This window comes from Gadus macrocephalus, chromosome 9 (assembly GCF_031168955.1).
Source record: "Gadus macrocephalus chromosome 9, ASM3116895v1".
Classification (NCBI taxonomy): domain Eukaryota; kingdom Metazoa; phylum Chordata; class Actinopteri; order Gadiformes; family Gadidae; genus Gadus; species Gadus macrocephalus.
The window spans coordinates 10,791,450-10,811,449 of NC_082390.1; the positions used below are offsets into that span (position 1 = coordinate 10,791,450).

General features: G+C 50.5%; 1 protein-coding gene across 1 annotated transcript in view; it reads left to right on the plus strand.

Annotated features, from left to right (window-relative positions):
* LOC132464944 (uncharacterized) overlaps nt 1–20,000 on the plus strand; it is a 43,954-nt gene that overhangs the window by 7,691 nt on the left and 16,263 nt on the right. The window contains exons 4-5 of the mRNA XM_060061578.1: nt 12,694–12,751; nt 12,864–13,042. Of these exons, the coding sequence (XP_059917561.1) occupies nt 12,694–12,751; nt 12,864–13,042 (237 nt within the window). The remainder of the gene's footprint in view (nt 1–12,693; nt 12,752–12,863; nt 13,043–20,000) is intronic.

Sequence of the window (20,000 nt, forward strand, 5' to 3'; positions counted from 1 at the left end):
ATAAGCAATTATTCTTTTTCTATTGACCAAATTTATGACTATCTTGTGTTTTTGTTGTTCGGCATCAGCAGCAGCACTTGCCTCAACTACGAGCGTGCAGGCAAAAAGCACGCTCCTTTAAATGGAAAAGCAAAATCGCAAGAGGGATATGAGCTTTAAATATTTTGGACAGCGTTGCGTTTTGAGCTATTCGGCGATTTTGAATCTTTTACACCTTTTGGTGTGAACGTACAGTAACACAGAAAGCAGAAACCATATTCCCATCTCTCCTGCTCTCTCTCTCTCTCTCTCTCTCTCTCTCTCTCTCTCACTCTCACTCTCACTCTCTCACTCACTCACTCACTCTCTCTCTCTCTCCTTGTTCCGCTGTGATTCTGGTATCCCAGAATGCATCATTACTGCAGAGGCGGTCACAATTAATGTCCCAGCGGTCCGTGCTCCAATTACCCTCTGTCCGTAATATAAATGTTTTGGTGTTTCTGATTGGCAGTTTACAGTGAAAGCCCGGTGAAACACAGCTCAACACGTAAAATAATCATTCTACTAAGGATCACACACTAACACACTAATCCTGCCATTCTACTAATCCTAACATTCTACTAATCCTGACATTCTACTAAGGATCACACACTAACACACTAATCGCCATTCTACTAATCCTAACATTCTACTAATCCTGACATTCTACTAAGGCTCACACACTAACACACTAATCGCCATTCTACTAATCCTAACATTCTACTAATCCTAACATTCTACTAATCCTAACATTCTACTAAGGCTCACACACTAACACACTAATCCTGCCATTCTACTAATCCTAACATTCTACTAATCCTAACATTCTACTAAGGCTCACACACTAACACAGTAATCCACATTCCAAGTAGGTATTTGACCTCTTCTACCAAGAAGGTCAAACCTATTGCCTAAAGCTAGCTCTACATTAGCCTAAAGCTAGCTGTACAGGTTGTGCTCCGGGTCTGCAGCGATATGGGCTTATGATTCACTGGGGAGGTTCACTCTGAAACATGAAGTCTTCCGTTAGAGTTCTGGTTTATTCATTCAGACCCAGCAGCTCAGCATTGATTATTTCACGATCACAGCAGCTGTTATCTTTCTGTGGGCTCAAACGCATCCCGGCCCTGTAGCTGTTGACTTCTCCTCTACCTCCTTAGTGATGAAGGCCTGGCAGCTAGTGGATCTCTCCGCAGAACCACACAGAGCTCTCAGTAGAACCACATGGAGGCTCTAGAGTAGTAGTGTTCGATGCCATGAGGTGAGCTCCGCAGAGCGAGGCTCAGTCCATCAGGAGGGGGTCAGACAGAGCAGTGGTTCGATGAGAAGTAGAGTGAAGCCAAACTTTACAGAATGGATTGGTTCCTAATGAAGAACCCATTTGGATCCATTTTGCTCGCTGGGGCGTCGGGTTCTGCCATCAAATCCATCGTCCCTCGTGACTGAGCACGATTTGTCCGGGCGGCGGGGGCGTGTTGACACGCAGGCAGATTGGAAGGAGACGGGACGGGAGCAGACTATTGGTTCAGTGTCAGAGATCAGCTTCCCCTTCTGATCCGCTTGTCAATCTCACCTGCGTCCCCACGGCGACTCAGAGTCAACATCATCTAGCAGCTCTGAGGGCCTCTCATACTGAGCTTGCTCTCTCTCCCACCCCCCCCCCCCCTCCCTCTCTCTCTCTCTCTCTCTCTCTCTCTCTCTCTCCTCTCTCTCTCTCTCTCTCTCTCTCTCTCTCTTTATATCCTCTCCCTCCCTTCCTCTCTCCCTTCCTCTCTATGCTCCCTCTCTCCCTCTCTCCTCTCTCCCTCCACCTCTTTCCCTCGCTCACTCTCTTCTCTCTCCCTCTCTCTCCTCTCTCACCACCTCTATCCCTTTTTTCACTATCTCCTCTCTCTCTCTGTCTCTCTCTCCCTCCACCTCTCTCCTGCTCTCACTCTCTGTGTGTCGTTGCTCCGCTCAGCGGGCCAGCAGGAGAGCGATGTTCTGGAACTCTTTGATTGAGTATTGATCGGGAACAGAGCGACACGAGGCGGCAGAGTTCCCCCTCAGACTTGATGAGGACGTCTGGACCTTTTGGTGTTTTAATCAAACTCTGCAGCGAGGCCTGGCTCCTCACCGTTAGGGAGCAGAACCCCCTGAGGTCAGGGTAAGGATGGCCTCTGCTCTGGCCTGATGGTCAACTTGAACCCAGAGCCTTAGCTCGCCACTGTGGCTGCGGGAGACTCACTCCTTTACGATGCCGGGCCGCCCTGGAAGTGGAGACAGAGGAAATCATCTGGAGGTTCAGATGGTCCATGGTTGGAGGTTCAGATGGTCCATGGTTGGAGGTTCAGATGGTGCCATGTTGGAGGTTCAGATGGTCCATGGTTGGAGGTTTCAGATGGTCCATGGTTGGAGGTTCAGATGGTCCATGGTTGGAGGTTCAGATGGTCCATGGTTGGAGGTTCAGATGTAGATGTCTTTTTTGCCTTTGCAACAGTAACGAGTCGCTTAAATTTAAAGGCAACACAGCCCCTTCAGCCTCCCAGCCTCCTCTGTGTCCTTAAATAGTGAGCATACTACTCAGTATGTTAGTATGAAGTGTCTTAAATAGTGAGCATACTACTCAGTATGTTAGTACGAAGCGTCTTAAATAGTGAGCATACTACTCAGTATATTAGTATGAAGCGTCTTAAATAGTGAGCATACTACTCAGTATGTTAGTATGAAGTGTCTTAAATAGTGAGCATACTACTCAGTATGTTAGTATGAAGTGTCTTAAATAGTGAGCATACTACTCAGTATGTTAGTGCTCCTCATGTGTTGTTAGGATGGTAATAAGTTAGCACAGCTCGGTTGTTCGGTCATGCTACTTCCTGCAGCTCTCTGTAGCCCCCACTCAGGCAGCAGATCTTTCATTGACTTGCTTTGTTTTTGTGCTCTACTAGCGGGTCTTGTGGACCTGTGTGGCCGTAAATGACAGCAGCCGAACACGTATTGAATCTAAAAGAGAAATGATGTTTGTTTGCTGTGGGAGTAAATGGAAAAAATAGATTTAGATCCTCCGTTAGTTTTTTTCATTTCATTTGTATTTTTCTCGGTGTCAGTTTGAGGAACGGCTCTGAGGCCAGTGAGATACGGTGTACAGACGGCGGGTCCCTGAGGCTGGGGGGTAGGGTAACAGCGTTTCTCCGCGTTAATGCATCAGACAGCCTCCGTTTGTTTGGTCCCAGAGGTCAACGCGCCGCGGGGGGGTCGGCCACTCACTGCCTTCATAAAGGACCAGACTCACAGGATCCATAAGGAGACGCATTCTGATTCATACACAATGAATGATGACAGATGGAAACGGCAGATACGACCTGATGTGTCTTCAGAGCCGCACACGGATCTCTGTCTAGAGCCGCACACGGATCTCTGTCTAGAGCCGCACACAGGATCTCTGTCTAGAGCCCGCACACGGATCTCTGTCTAGAGCCGCACACGGATCTCTGTCTAGAGCCGCACACGGATCTCTGTCTAGAGCCGCACACGGATCTCTGTCTAGAGCCGCACACGGATCTCTGTCTAGAGCCGCTCATGGAGCTCTGTCTAGAGCCCGCTCATGGAGCTCTGTCTAGAGCCGCTCACGGAGCTCTGTCTAGAGCCGCTCACGGAGCTCTGTCTAGAGACACTCACGGAGCTCTGTCTAGAGACGCTCACGTGGATTTGGTTCTCGGCGGTCGACTCCTACTCATAAGGTATTAATCATTCTTGTCTTGTATTCGTGGAAACTTTCAAGCAAATGTGTACCTTTCATAAAAAAACCCTATTAAGATAGATATTTATCTATATGTTTTGTCCCGAAATAAGGTGTTTCCTGGTAATATATCGTCACAAAGGTGATATGAGGACTTGAATCTATCTGCTCTATTTCTATAATGAGCATACTGACGTGCTGCCACTCAACTGACATCAGCAAGACGCGTGCTGCTCTGACGCCCGCCTGCAACGCGGGTCACATATGTGTGTCTGGGACTGTGTGTGCGTGTGTGTGTGGGCGCTAGAGTGTGTCTGTGTGTGTCTGTGTGTGTTTGTGTGTGTACGCACATACCCGCACACACGCTAGGGCATGTGCGTGGTGTGTGTGTGGGCGTATGTGTATGCGTCTTGTGTGTACTGGCATGTTTTCTCGGTGCTTGTGTGTGTGTGTCTTTGTTCATGAATATGCATGTGTACGTGTGTGTTTGTGTTCATCTACATGGATTAAAAAGTTTCCTCCAACACACGGATTACAGAGTGTTGCATCAGTCTCCCCCCCGCGGCCACAACGCCAACGCCACCGCACTCAGAGACCCTGGGTTCCACGCCTCCATGCTGCCGCAGTGCTCTCCAGCACAGCTCCCCTGGGGCTGCTCTGTGTGTGTGTGTGTGTGTGTGTGTGTGTGTGTGTGTGTGTGTGTGGTCGTAGGGGGCGTGGTCAGGTAGCCGAGGGGCGTGGTCAGGTAGCCGGGGGGTGTGGTGAGGAAGCCGGGGGGGGCAAGGCCAGGTAGCCGGGGGGGCGGGGTCAGGTAGTCGGGCGGGGTCAGGTTGCCGGGGGGCGGGGTCAGGTAGTGGGGGCGGGGTCAGGTAGCAGGTGGGCGGGGTCGGGTAGCCGGGGGGTGTGCTTCACCCCTTTCGGCCCGTCTTGGTGTTCTGTTTCGGAGGCTGGAGTTGGTGTAGCTCCTCCGTCAGGGGTCTGCACTTTCACCTCAGTCTCACACCCCCCAGCAGCTCGAGGAAAAGAACGTGCACGTGCGTGGGCGTCACGTACACATGCATGGGACTGCTCTGCACGCTGGCCTTGCCTTGCGTTGCATCAGGAGACTCGAACCAAGCAGAGAGACAGACCGACAGGCGGGAGGTTCTGGAGGTTCACTTGGAGTCAGGAGGAGGAAATGGTTAGCTCATAGCCAGTAGTACGTAACATATTTAGTTTATCGCCATGAATTTGTTTGCGGACAAGTCCTCTTTAAATGTTCATGTATTTACTTATTTATATGTTATATTTTTATTAATGGTTTTGTTTATTTATATGTGTTTATATGTTGCATGATGCAACACACGCCACAGAACAACACACAACGCAAAACACAAAACTCCCAACATACAACAAACAACACACAACACGTAGCAGAACAACACACTGGCCACATCACCGTCCTTTGGGTTAGTCGGCTGAGGGCATCACATTATAAACTCTAGTTTAGGATGAGGAGAACTCGGCCAATCCATCACCAGAGAGAGGAAGAGAGGGAGGAGATGGAGGAGACATAGGAGACAGAGGAGAGGGAGGAGAGGGAGGAGACAGAGGAGAGGGAGGAGAGGAGGGAAGGAGGGAGGAGACGGAGGAGAGGGAGGAGACAGAGGAGAGGGAGGAGATGGAGGAGACATAGGAGACAGAGGAGAGGGAGGAGAGGGAGGAGACAGAGGAGAGGGAGGAGAGGGAGGGAAGGAGGGAGGAGACGGAGGAGAGGGAGGAGACAGAGGAGAGGAGGAGACAGAGGAGAGGAGGAGAGGGAGGAGACAGAGGAGAGGGAGGAGAGGAGGGAGGAGACAGAGGAGAGAGGAGAGGAGGAGGAGGAGACGGAGGAGAGGGAGGAGACAGGAGAGGAGAGAGGAGGAGACAGAGGAGAGGGAGGGAGAGGGAGGAGACAGAGGAGACGGAGGAGAGGGAGGGAGACAGAGGAGAGGGAGAGAGGGAGGAGAGAGGAGAGAGGAGAGGGAGGAGAGAGGAGGAGAGGGAGGAGAGGAGGGAGAGGGAGGAGACAGAGGAGAGGGAGGGGAGGAGAGGGGAGGAGACAGAGGGAGAGGGAGAGGGAGGAGACAGAGGAGAGGGAGGAGAGGGAGGAGACAGAGGAGAGGGAGGAGAGGGAGGAGACAGAGGAGAGGAGGGAGAGGAGGAGACAGAGGAGAGGGAGGAGACAGGGAGGGAGAGAGGAGAGGGAGGAGACAGAGGAGAGGGAGGAGAGGGGAGGAGACGAGAGGAGACAGAGGAGAGGGAGGAGAGGGAGGAGACGGAGGAGAGGGAGGAGACAGAGGAGAGGGAGGGGAGAGCAGAGGAGACGGAGGAGAGGGAGGAGAGGGAGGAGACAAAGGAGACAGAGGAGACAAAGGAGAGGGGGAGAGGGGAGAGAGGGAGGAGAGGGAGGAGGGAGGAGACAGAGGAGAGGGAGGAGAGGGAGGAGACAGAGGAGGCAGAGGAGAGGGAGGAGAGGGAGGAGTGCATTATTGTGGGTTGGTTGGGAGGAGAGGGAGGTTCCAGGAGGTTTCTACTGTCTGCTCAACACCTCCACAAGCAGATGAATTATACATTATTGACATGCAGGCTCTCAGACACACTGTTCATCACGGCCTTCTGCCGAAACATTAATCTCCTCGGTCAGCATAAGAGGGCCCGGGGCCCCGGGGCCGGGATGCTGGCTCATGGAGTATTAAAGAGACGGCACCTTGACGGGGGCCATGTATTGGTGGATAAATCCAGCGCTTTAATAATGTACCCCCCAGTAGAGCACCACACTGAGGCCCTCCTCACTAACCCGCTGCCTGGATGGCTCTGAGGAAGGAGCAAAATGAGGTTTATTCAGCGGTGTACCAGGGAGCCACGGAGAGACCCCGTCTACTACTCGACCGTTTACTACGTGACACTTTGGGCCTTATTTTACTGGTCTGAAACGCAAGTGAGAAGCGCCAAGCGCAAGTAGCTTTGTGGGTGGTACTACGGCGATGTTGCTATTTTTCCACCTCATAAATGACTCTTGCGCCCGGCGCAAATCTAAAAAGGGTTGGTCTGAAGTAGCCTAATTACCCGTAGGTGTGGTTTGGGCGTAACGTGCAATAAACCAATGAGAGTGCCAGCTCCCATCCCCTTTAAGAGCCATGAGCGCATTTGAATCTGACGAGTATATATTTTGACAGCGCGTCTGCAGTCTCCGATGAGACAGACCACATGGATTTCAAACTTCAAATGGCTCAGTTTATGGCCAAATAATATGGCCTAATTCACAGATGGAAAAGCGTATTCTTCCACAACTTCAGCAACCCTGAGCCCTCAAATAAATTTCGGCAAAGAAAACTCGACACGCATATGATATGCGGCAACTGTGGTTCTATTTAATGATATTGTACGCAATACATTAACAAACATAGTTTCTTACCAGTATTGTATGCATTATTGTTATCGACTTGTGTTCCTAATATGCATGTGTCCCCCCGTTAATATACATGGCCATGGACTGTATTATGCGTTAGGTGTTTAGTTTGCGTGTGTTTAAACAGATGGACGCACACATTCAATTCAATTAAATTCAAAGTGTTTATTGTTATATGCATAAATGAGACGTTCTCAGTTGTGCAATGAAATTCTTCCTTTGTTTCCACAGACTGAATGCCAAGATTTGTTTTTACAAGATAGATAGAACAAATAATACATTTAAGTTAAAATAAATAAATAAATAAATTGGGATGCGCGCCCGCTTTCATTAATTCCTTTACACATACACACACGCGCGCCCGCATTCATTCATTATTTTTAACACTCACTTGCGGTAAAACAATGTTATCTCACGATCAAATACTCATCAATCCTAAAAGTTATGGGCTTGTACACGATGTCTGTGTTAAGAAAATAGGTTTTTGCTGTACGGTGTTTGCAGATGAATTGATTTAAAAGTACAACTTATTACCGCTGTATCAGCTGTTCTTTCCCAAATAATTTACCAAGAATGTGTGGCTAGGTAGATGAGAGAAGCAAAGTGTATGCGCGAGGTGCACAAGCAACATTATGCATGCGCCCTTAAAATAGCATCTGAACAACGCGCCACTGACTTTAAACCAGGTATTTCCTGGTTTGTGGCGCAATTGTTTTCTGAAACTGCAAAATAGCACCAGGGAACGTTTGCGCCAGAACACGCCTCCTCCTTTCGCCGAACCGCCCCTTGTGGCGCAAGATCATTCCCTCATATACAGGTGCGTGAGGGTGGAGGGAAGAGAACGCTCTGCGTCAGTTGCAAACTAGCAACGACACATGCGTCAGTGTAGAAAGTCAATTGCGCCGGATGAAAGATAGGGCCCCCTGTGGTTCTGGTGCTGAATCGAGACGCTTTGAACGGCTCCCCTTGGAAGGGGGTCTGTGGAAGGGGGACTGGGTGGTGGTTGTGGGTGGTGTCTGTAGAGGGGTCTGTGGGTGGTGTCTGTAGAGGGGTCTGTGGGTGGTGTCTGTAGAGGGGTCTGTGGGTGGTGTCTGTAGGGGGGTCTGTGGGTGGTGTCTGTGGGTGGTGTCTGTAGAGGGGTCTGTGGGTGGTGTCTGTAGAGGGGTCTGTGGGTGGTGTCTGTAGAGGGGTCTGTGGGGTGGTCTGTAGGGTGGTCTGTGGGTGGTGTCTGTAGAGGGGTCTGTGGGTGGTGTCTGTGGGTGGTGTCTGTGGGTGGTGTCTGTGGGTGGTGTCTGTAGAGGGGTCTGTGGGTGGTGTCTGTAGAGGGGTCTGTGGGTGGTGTCTGTAGAGGGGTCTGTGGGTGGTGTCTGTAGAGGGGTCTGTGGGTGGTGTCTGTGGGTGGTGTCTGTAGAGGGGTCTGTGGGTGGGGTCTGTGGGTGGTGTCTGTAGAGGGGTCTGTGGGTGGTGTCTGTAGAGGGGTCTGTAGGGTGGTCTGTGGGTGGTGTCTGTAGGGTGGTCTGTGGGTGGTGTCTGTGGGTGGTGTCTGTGGGTGGTGTCTGTAGAGGGGTCTGTGGGTGGTGTCTGTAGAGGGGTCTGTGGGTGGTGTCTGTAGAGGGGTCTGTGGGTGGTGTCTGTAGAGGGGTCTGTGGGTGGTGTCTGTGGGTGGTGTCTGTAGAGGGGTCTGTAGGGTGGTGTCTGTAGAGGGGTCTGTAGGGTGGTGTCTGTAGAGGGGTCTGTGGGTGGTGTCTGTAGAGGGGTCTGTGGGTGGTGTCTGTAGAGGGGTCTGTGGGTGGTGTCTGTGGGTGGTGTCTGTAGAGGGGTCTGTGGGTGGTGTCTGTAGAGGGGTCTGTAGGGTGGTGTCTGTGGGTGGTGTCTGTGGGTGGTGTCTGTGGGTGGAGTTGATCTGTGCCAATAGGCTGAAACCGGTCGGCTGAAACCGGTCGGCTGCCGGATGGTGGATGACACATCGGTGAGCCAATCGCTGGCGGGGTTGAAATGGGACAGCCAATAGCAGCTGCAGGCTCATGGCATCAGTATCAGCTAATATATTCTCCACAGACCAAATCACTGATCATAATGATAACTGGGGAATCAAGAACAACAAAACAGAGGGGTCGATGCTCCTTCGTCCTGTCTCCCGCCTCTCTCCTTCTCCTTCTCTTCCTTTTTCCATCTTCCCCCTTTTCACTCTCCTTCCTCCAACTCTCTCCTCCCTCCTTCTTCCTTCTTCTCCCTACTCCTCCTCCATCCTCCTCCTCCTCCTTCTCGTTCCTTCTTCTCCTTTGATCAGCGTCTAGCGTTCCACCCGGTGATCTGTTGTCAAGGAAACAAGGAAGCGGTTTCAAAGTTGTTTTATCGATAATAACCTTCTCTCTCTCTCTCTCTCTCTCTCTCTCTCTCTCTCTCTCTCTCTCTCTCTCTCTCTCTCTCTCTCTCTCTCTCTCTCTCTCCTATTGATTTCTCATGAAGTACCTTCACCCAACCGATAGGCTGACAGTAGTCTCTCATCACACATTATCAACCAAGTTCAGAACTTCACTCCAACGTTTTATAATTTACTAAATAAATACAACATGTGTGTGTGTGTGTGTTTGTATGTGTGTGTGTGTCGTGGTGTGATCTTGTAGCGCTGTGTCGTGGTGTGTCTCTGCTTCTGGTGATGATTAAGACGAATGACCTCATCACTCCATACCTGGTTGTCATTGATATATAGCTTGCCATCGTCTCAAACCGTACGTAGAGAGACAGCTTCATGTGGAACAACTCTCTCTCTCTCTCTCTCTCTCTCTCTCTCTCTCTCTCTCTCTCTCTCTCTCTCTCTCTCTCTCTCTCTCTCTCTCTCTCTCTCTCTCTCTCTCTTTTTCTCCCCCCCTCCCCCTCATCCCTATATAACTCTATATAGTTGTTTGTTATTCAGTTCAGGGTATCGATCTGTGCAATGCATCATGGGAATAAGCCCCATGACATAGGCTTTTCCCTTCCTGTCTGAGCGAAGGGATGAGTCAGGGCCCAGCAGTGAGCAGAACCGCGGCGCGTCGCACGCAGCTCCATAGAGCTGTGTGTGTGTGTTCTGTTCAGCAGAACAGAACCACTGGAACCGGCTCAGAACCGCTGGGACAGAGGAGAGGTTAATGTGGAGGAGGAAACCAGGAGGCCAAGGAGAGGCTGAGGAGCATGAGACAGCAAACAAGGAGGTGGAGGTGGAGGCGGAGGTGGAGGCTGAGCCTTCCTTTTGTGTTACCACACGTATTTCTGATGAGAACCGCTTCACAAGGAGCTGAGAGAGAATGTTCTGAGGAGCGCAGCCCTCTGATTGGTCCACTCTGCATCCACTAAGTGAACCAATTAGAGGATCGGAACTCTAGTGTGGGAGCCTTGGTGGTGTGTGTGTGTGTGTGTGTATGTGTCACACGTGTGTGTCACACACGCACGCAAGCACGCACGCACGCACACACACAGACACACTCACACACATTGCACACAAATGTGCAATGCATGCAAATACACAACAGCAGGACCAGCAGAAGAAGCTTTTTAATCAGAATGATGCTGACTCTCCCCTCGTTCTCCTGCTGTTTAGTATTTACATGTAAATATATTTATTATATATATTAGGGCTATTAAATATATTAGGGCTGTTAATATTAGCACGATAATAACGCGATAACTCAATCTTATTTTAGCGCGGTTAATACAAATGTATGCATTACCGCATGATTTATTTTTTCACTGTGATTTTGGAAGCTTTTGCCCACAGAATGTCACCATTCATATCAGAATTCATTATTTATTTTTTTCACTTACTTTGACATTCAATTTCACTTGCACAGTAAGTGACTGCCTGATTACAATTCCAAATCTGTGGTGTTCCGTACATTTAATGTTCAACCCACACTGAGTGAGTCATTAACTGTTGAGCTAGTTTCTACGAGTTGAGAGACATGTGCACACGTTCTCTCTGCTCATAACCTCTTCACTGAAGGCCTTCCCTCACGCTGCCTCGTGGAAGACTGTTCTGAGTTAACCAGTGAGCGGGACCAGCTCTCTGTTCAGAGACCGACCCGTTCTGAGTTAACCACTGAGCGCGACCAGCTCTCTGTTCAGAGACCGACCCGTTCTGAGTTAACCAGTGAGCGCGACCAGCTCTCTGTTCAGAGACCGACCCGTTCTGAGTTAACCACTGAGCGGGACCAGCTCTCTGTTCAGAGACCGACCCGTTCTGAGTTAACCAGTGAGCGCGACCAGCTCTCTGTTCAGAGACCGACCCGTTCTGAGTTAACCACTGAGCGTGACCAGCTCTCTGTTCAGAGACCGACCCGTTCTGAGTTAACCACTGAGCGCGACCAGCTCTCTGTTCAGAGACCGACCCGTTCTGAGTTAACCACTGAGCGGGACCAGCTCTCTGTTCAGAGACCGACCCGTTCTGAGTTAACCAGTGAGCGCGACCAGCTCTCTGTTCAGAGACCGACCCGTTCTGAGTTAACCACTGAGCGCGACCAGCTCTCTGTTCAGAGACCGACCCGTTCTGAGTTAACCAGTGAGCGCGACCAGCTCTCTGTTCAGAGACCGACCCGTTCTGAGTTAACCACTGAGCGCGACCAGCTCTCTGTTCAGAGACCGACCCGTTCTGAGTTAACCAGTGAGCGCGACCAGCTCTCTGTTCAGAGACCGACCCGTTCTGAGTTAACCAGTGAGCGCGACCAGCTCTCTGTTCAGAGACCGACCCGTTCTGAGTTAACCAGTGAGCGCGACCAGCTCTCTGTTCAGAGACCGACCCGTTCTGAGTTAACCAGTGAGCGGGACCAGCTCTCTGTTCAGAGACCGACCCGTTCTGAGTTAACCAGTGAGCGCGACCAGCTCTCTGTTCAGAGACCGACCCGTTCTGAGTTAACCACTGAGCGCGACCAGCTCTCTGTTCAGAGACCGACCCGTTCTTTTTGTTCAGTTGTTCAGTTGTAAACCTTAAGGAGAGACGAGGCTCAAACATCGACACACATTGATACACATTAGTATGTGTCTGCGTGTGAGAGTGCGAGTTTGCGTGCGTTAGTGTGCGTGTGCGTGTGTGTGTGTGTGCGTACTGCGTTTAGGACTCAGATCTGTCCGACCCCCAGGGGAGCACCACCACAGATGCTAGTCGGGCATCCAGCCGCTCGCAAGGAGAAGCCAACGAGCCAAGAGAAGCCAGGCCGCTTTAGATGCTGTGGTGGCTCTAGGACTCTACGTCTGAGCACTGCTGGACCAGGAGGACTGACTCTGGCTCAGGACTGCTTTAGGATCTGGTGGCTGATCTGGGACCAGCCACCAGCTCTCAGACAGGAGGTGTTCCACCAGAGTGGTCGCACTCCTCACCGCTCTGCTGCTCTTTCTCGTGCTCTTCTCCTCACTTCCTCTCCTCTGTTCCTCTCCTCCTCTCCTCTCCTCATCTCCTCTGTCTCCTGCTCCTCTCCTCCTCTCCTCTCCTCAGCTCCTCTCCTCAGCTCCTCTCCTAAGCTCCTTTCCTCTCTTCCTCTCCTACTCTCCTCAGCTCCTCTCCTTCTCTCCTCTCGCTAACATGAGCTCAGTCCACGCGGCCTGCTGCGGGCGTATCCTATTGGCCGACTGATAGGTGTGGGCGGGTCTATGCTCCTATTGGCCGACTGACAGGTGTGGGCGGGTCTCGGCTCCAATCGGCCGACTGACGAGGTGTGTTTCCAGGGACGACGGTGATGACGATGACGGCGCGCGACGCCGACGACCCGCTGACGGACAACGCGGCGCTGCGCTACAGCATCGCCCGGCAGTCGCCCGACAAACCGTCGGCCAACATGTTCTACATCGACCCGGAGAGGGGCGACATCGTCACGGTGATATCCCCCTCGCTTCTGGACCGAGAGGTACGCAGCATCTATCTGCTCTATATCTATCTATATATATATATATCTATATACTGTATGCTCCATACTACAGCCTAGAGACTCTATCTGCTCTATATCTATCATACTGTATGTTCTATACTACAGCCTAGAGACTCTATCTGCTCTATATCTATCATACTGTATGCTCTATACTACAGCCTAGAGACTCTATCTGCTCTATATCTATCATACTGTATGCTCTATACTACAGCCTAGAGACTCTATCTGCTCTATATCTATCATACTGTATGTTCTATCCTACAGCCTAGAGACTCTATCTGCTCTATATCTATCATACTGTATGTTCTATACTGCAGCCTAGAGACTCTATCTGCTCTATATCTATCCTACTGTATGCTCTATACTACAGCCTACTCTATCTGCTCTATATCTATCCTACTATGGTTCTATACTGCAGCCTAGAGACTCTATCTGCTCTATATCTATCATACTATGGTTCTATACTACAGCCTAGAGCCCTAGAGACTCTATTTGTGTGTGTGCGTGCGTTTGTGTTTGTATGTGTGTGTGTGTGCATGGGGTTGTGTGTGTGTGCGTGCGGTTGTGTGTGTGTGTGTGTGTGTGTGTGTGTGTGTGTGTGTGTGTGTGTGTGTGTGTGTGTGTGTGTTTGTGTGTGCATGCGTGCGTGCATGCGTGTACATCTGTATCTGGATGATTCCTCATGAGACGTCTCTCTGCTACCTCAGCCGCCTGCTGATTGGTTGGTGGCGGGGCAGAAGACCTCGTAGGACCGGCTCTCTGAGCTCACTGCTCTCTCTCTCTCTCTCTCTCTCTCTCTCACCCGGCCGTCTCTCCTTGTCTTCTTCTCCATATCTTTTCCACCTCTGGTGCGTTTGAAAAGAACATGTTGGAGGAGGGGTCTTCTGTTGTGCCTGCTCTCCTGTTCTGAGCGGGGGGGGGGGGGGTTGGTTTCTGATCCTCCTGATGATGAAACCAGGAGAAAACAGCCTGTGACAGCCTCTGATCCCAGGAGCCGGTGGCGTGACGCTCCGCTCGTACAGCGAGGTGGAGGTTATGTTGTTCCACATCTGGGGAACAACATAACATCGGTCTCTGGCGCCCGTACCGATGTGGTCGTGATGCAGAAGCCCCTACCTCTGGTCCTTAACTGCACACTGTTAAAGCACTGCTCAAGGGCCGAGGAGGAGGAGGGATGGACACTCATGTTAGATAGTCAGTCCCAGGGTCCACTTCATCAGAGTGTGAAGCACACACACACACACACACACACACACACACACACACACACACACACACACACACACACACACACACACACACACACACACACACACACACACACACACACACACACACACAGATACAACCCGCACACACACATACACTCACAAACACACACATACACTCACAAACACACACATTCACTTGTGCCGACAGAAACATAAACAAACTAGTGCAAAATAATGGACGCACACGTCACACACACACACACACACACACACACATGCTAACACACACATGCCCGCATGCAAGCGTTGCAACACAGTCTCACACACACACACACAAAACTAAAACTAGTTTTTAGATTTGTTTGCCTGTTTGTTTTTCATGAATAAAATAACCCACACACACACTCACGTACACACCCACAAACACCCACTTATATCAGATACAAACACACGCACCGACGCACACTTTTAGATAGTTCTATGCAGAGACAGAAAAAGAAATCAGAATTGATGGAGAGAATAAGAGGGAGAAAGGGAGGGAGGGAGAGAACGAGAGGTAGAAAGTGCTGGGGGGAGAGAGAGAGAGCCAGAGAGTGAGCGGAAGAGAGTGAAAGAGAGGAAGAGAAGGGGGAGAGAGAGGGAGAGACCGAGGAGAGAGGGAATTTCAGAATCTCCTTCAGCCTTTAAAGTCAAACAGAGCTTTAAGTCTCTTTAGATAGACACCTCATCTCCCCTGGGACGGAGGCAGGCGGCACAAGATTGGAAAATCAATTTTGTCACATCGGAATCAGGTTGATTTTCCCTCTGGTGTCGTCTCTGAAGCGTACAACCCTCCACTGATACGCACATTTATACTCTGAGCTATCTGTCTCTCAGCTGTCTGTCTCCCAGCTGTCTGTCTGCCAGCTGTCTGTCTGCCAGCTGTCTGTCTCACAGCGGTCTGTCTCTCAGCGGTCTGTCTCTCAGCTGTCTGTCTCTCGATGTCATATTGCGGTCTGTCTCTCACCTGTCGGTCTCTCGGTGTGTGACTCTGTCTCTCTGTGTCTTATTGCTGTTTGTCTCTGGTTGTGTGTCATACTGCTGTCTGTCTCTCTGTGTCTTATTGCTGTCTATCTTTCACCTGTCTGTCTCTCACCTGTCTGTCTCTCGGTGTCTTACTGCTGCTCTAACTCCATCACTCACTCTGATGCCTTGGATCAGTCCATTTAACCGACCTCTGAATGATTGACAGGCTGTTTATACTCCTATACCTCGGTCCCTCAGAGAAGGACACACACACACTACTGATCACCCCCATCTGAATAGAGGGGACACACACTCACACTGAAACACACTGATACAAATACAAACACACACACACACACACACACACACACACACACACACACACACACACACACACACACACACACACACACACACACACACACACACACACACATTCTCACACTCAAACACAGACACACACACACACACACACACACACACACACACACACACACACACACACACACACACACACACACACACACACACACACACACACACACACACACATTCTCACACTCAAACACAGACACACACACACACCTACCCACCCGCACATACACAAAGTCACACTCAAACACACACACACACACAGTAACATCCGTGGGTTGGTGCCCTATAGAGGGGCAGAAGAAAGAACTCCACACATGGAATTTGGAGTTCCTGCCTTTGTGGAGTGACCATTAAGGGAGCTATCACCATGTAGGATAGCCAATCAATGCAGGGCCCTGGTGGCTCCACTCAGGACTGGATTGGTGGAGTGAACATCCGCCCCCCGCCCCCTGCCACCACGACCCCCAACCCCTGACCCCCGGCCGCAGCCCCCCCCCCACCCCCCGTCTCTCAAAACGATGTTGTGAGGAACACCTCGGGGCCGATCTGGGCCCCTGGTGTAACGGAACGGCGACATCTACACACTCTGCTTTCAATTAGCGTCTGACAACACAAAGCAGACGCACAGATATTTACTCTATCAGGTCGCCAGACACACACATACACACACACACACACACATACACACACACACTTACAGCTACACATACACACACACGCACACCTACAGGCACGCACACCTACAGGCACACACACGCACACACACACATACACACACACACACGCTGTTGTTATTGTCATTTATATGCTAATCCCGGCTCCCAGGACTCTGATATGATTCCATTACAACTAACCAATAAAGCGGCCGTTCATCTGTTATGAAGTGGAGGTCGCAGCACCAGTCAAACCAGTACAACCAGCAGCTTCAGTAACCACCACAGACCCTCTCACACACATTGGGAGGGAGGGGGAGGAGAGGGGGAGGAGTGGGGGGGAGAGGGGGATGAGGGACCGGGGGGAGTGGAGGGGTGTGTAGTGGAGGTGTGTGTAAGTGGAGGTGTGTGTTAGTGGCGGTGTGTGTGTTAGTGGAGGTGTGTGTTGGAGGTGTTCGGTGGAGTTGTGTGTTAGTGGAGGTGAGTGTTAGTGTGTAGTGGAGGTGTGTAGTGGAGGTGTGTGTTAGTGTGTAGTGGAGGTGTGTAGTGGAGGTGTGTGTTAGTGTGTGTAGTGGAGGTGTGTAGTGGAGGTGCGTGTTAGTGTGTAGTGGAGGTGTGTAGTGGAGGTGTGTGTTAGTGGAAGTGTGTCGTGGAGGTGTGTAGTGGAGGTGTGTGTTAGTGGAAGTGTGTCGTGGAGGTGTTTAGTGGAGGTGTGTGTTAGTGTGTAGTGGAGTTGTGTGTTAGTTGAAGTGCGTAGTGGAGGTGTGTAGTGGAGGTGTGTGTTAGTGTGTAGTGGAGTTATGTGTTAGTTAAAGTGCGTAGTGGAGATGTGTGTTAGTGGAGGTGTGTGGTGGAGGTGTGTGGTGGAGTTGTGTATTGGAGGTGTGTAGTTGAGGTGTGTAGTGGATGAGTGTAGAGGAGGTGTGTACTGGGGGTTCTGAGAGATGGAGAGAACTCATTATTTCGTCCGACTTAACAAAGAGGAATATTCCATTTACCCAGCTGGACATTTGTAGCCCAACTGTGCATTTATTTTACATTCTCTTCATGAGGAATAGCTCTATTGTTGTTAATCTTAAAATATGCAAATCCTGAAAACAAAAATCCAGAGAGAAAATGATTGCAGAATCAATAGCTGATAAATCTTTTCAGGCGAACAAAGAAGGAGATTAAAAATCCTCCATGGCAGAACCAGGGACACAGTGGGGGGGGGCAACTACAAGGTGGCTAGGCTACCTATTAGCAAGCAGTTATCCAGGCCGCTAACGGCTAGCTATTAAAAAGTGATTATCCAGGCTGCTAATAACTAGCTATTAGCTGTAGCTAGCTATTAGCAAGCAGTTATCTAGGCCGCTAACAGCTAGCCGGGCTTGAAAGTGTTAGCCAGGCCACTAACATTCTTAATCAGGAGCACATTGTTGGCTCCAAGCCGAGCATTTGTCAAGCTGGGAATGAGCAATGGTGGCACCTTTCAATAGAATTGATGAAACACTTAGACACCTCCTTCTCCCTTTCACCCTCTCCTCTTCTTCCTCCTCCTCCTCCTCCTCCTCCTCACTCCCCGAAGGCCTCCCCTTCAGTCTGTTCCTCACCTCCTCCACCTCCTCTATCACTCCTCTGTCCTGTTGCATTAGTGGGGAAATGAGATCTCCTCTAATTAATTAGAGCTCTAAATGCTAAAGATTGAGATTACATCCCAGTGAAGGTTAGGGGTGTCAATCACAGAGGTCCCTGAGCCCGCCTTAGGACCCGCCCCCACCCCCGGGCTATTGTGTGCTGGAGTGTGTGTTGTTAATCTGTTGCCTTCCTCCGCTCGCTAATTGAGTTGGAGGAAACAGATAGTGATGGCCTTTCTCCTCTCTCCTCTCTCCTCTTCTCTCCTCTTCTCTCCTCTGTCCTCTTCTCTCCTCTCTCCTCCTCTCTCGTTTATCCTCCTCTCTTTTCTCCTCTCTCTTCTCTCCTCCTCTCTTGTCTATCCTCCTCTCTTCTCTCCTCTCTCCTCTCTCCTCTCCTCTCTCTCCTCTCTCCACCTCTCTCTTCTCTCCTCCTCTCTCCTATTGAGGGTGGTGTATTCAGGGTGGTGTGACTGGAGGGTAATGTAAGTGGAGGGTGGTGTGTGATGTTTTACAAGATGGATGGAGGCAGAACCCTACACCGTTCCGCGCCCTCTGGTTGTCATGGTTACCCCCCCCCATTGACGACACGCTGAACCTTTCAGAATTATATATTCCAGAATGTTCTTATCACAGAGAGAGCGAGCGAGAGAGAGAGAGCATGATATATTATTTCAGACTAAGTTCCCCATTGCTCATGGAGACTTAAGTGATACAGTTATCTGTGGTGCAGTGTGCACACACACACACGCAGACAGTCACAAAGACACAAACGCACAGACACGCACACAAACCACACACAGACACACATGCACTCTCACACACACACACACACACACACACACACACACACACACACACACACACACACACACACACACACACACACACACACACACACACACACACACACACACACACACACACACACACAAAATACACAGGATCAAGGGGGCCTCAGAGCCAGGGGTCCAGGGGTCTCCTCCTGGTGTCTCCTCCTCTCTCCTGGTGTCTCCTCCTCTCTCCTGGTGTCTCCTCCTCTCTCCTGGTGTCTCTTCCTCTCTTCTGGTGTCTCCTCCTCTCTCCTGGTATCACCTCTTCTCAACCCGCCTCTTGCTGCTCTCCAGGCGTGTTGTCTTCCAGAACCTTTGTCCCACCAGGTGTCTAGATGTCTCTGTGAGCCTCAGCCTCCTTAAGGCTCCTCAGCCTCCTTAAGGCTCCTCACCAGAGCCTCAGCCTCCTTAAGGCTCCTCACCTCAGCCTCCTTAAAGGTCCCATGACATGCTACCAGGTGTGACTGTGATTAGCCGTTACAAGCCGTTTTGAAAATCGGTGGACGTGTCCACCTGGATGTGTGACGGATAGATGAGCAACGTTTGCTACAGTCCACTGGGTAGTCCTGTAGACTGATCTATCCAGCACACATCTAGATGGACACGCCCACTTGTGAAAAGACCGGTTTTTCAAAACGGCTTATAACAGCTAATCACAGTCACACCTGGTGGCATGTCATGGGACCTTTAAGGCTCCTCAGCCTCATTAAGGCTCCTCACCAGAGCCTCAGCCTCATTAAGGCTTCTCATTAGAGCCTCATTAAGGCTGCTCAGCGCCCATTTCCAGGATTGCAGTAATATTGCTTTGGTAGCACCAGTTTGCAACAAGTATTAGTTCAAATGGGCGTTGTTAGACTACGTCCTTATGCATCGATCTCTGCCAGGATTTGCTCACAAAAGAAGGATTTTGTTTCCCCAAATCCCGGAAGCATCATCGACGCAGCGGTAGCGTTAGCAGCAGACAGTTGAAGCTGTGTTATTGTGTTATTGTTAATAAACCCATGGTGTTCTTACAAAAGGGGTCTAAGGGGTAGGGGTTAGACAGTACAGAGACAGGTCATTAAGGAGCAGGTAGGGGTTAGACAGTACAGAGACAGGTCATTAAGGAGCAGGTAGGGGTTAGACAGTACAGAGACAGGTCATTAAGGAGCAGGTAGGGGTCAGGGGTTAATCCTTAACGTGTGCTTTGTCGTATCAAAATTCTCCAGTCAGGCAGGATCGTCTGCCTGAGGCGGCCAGACGCACAA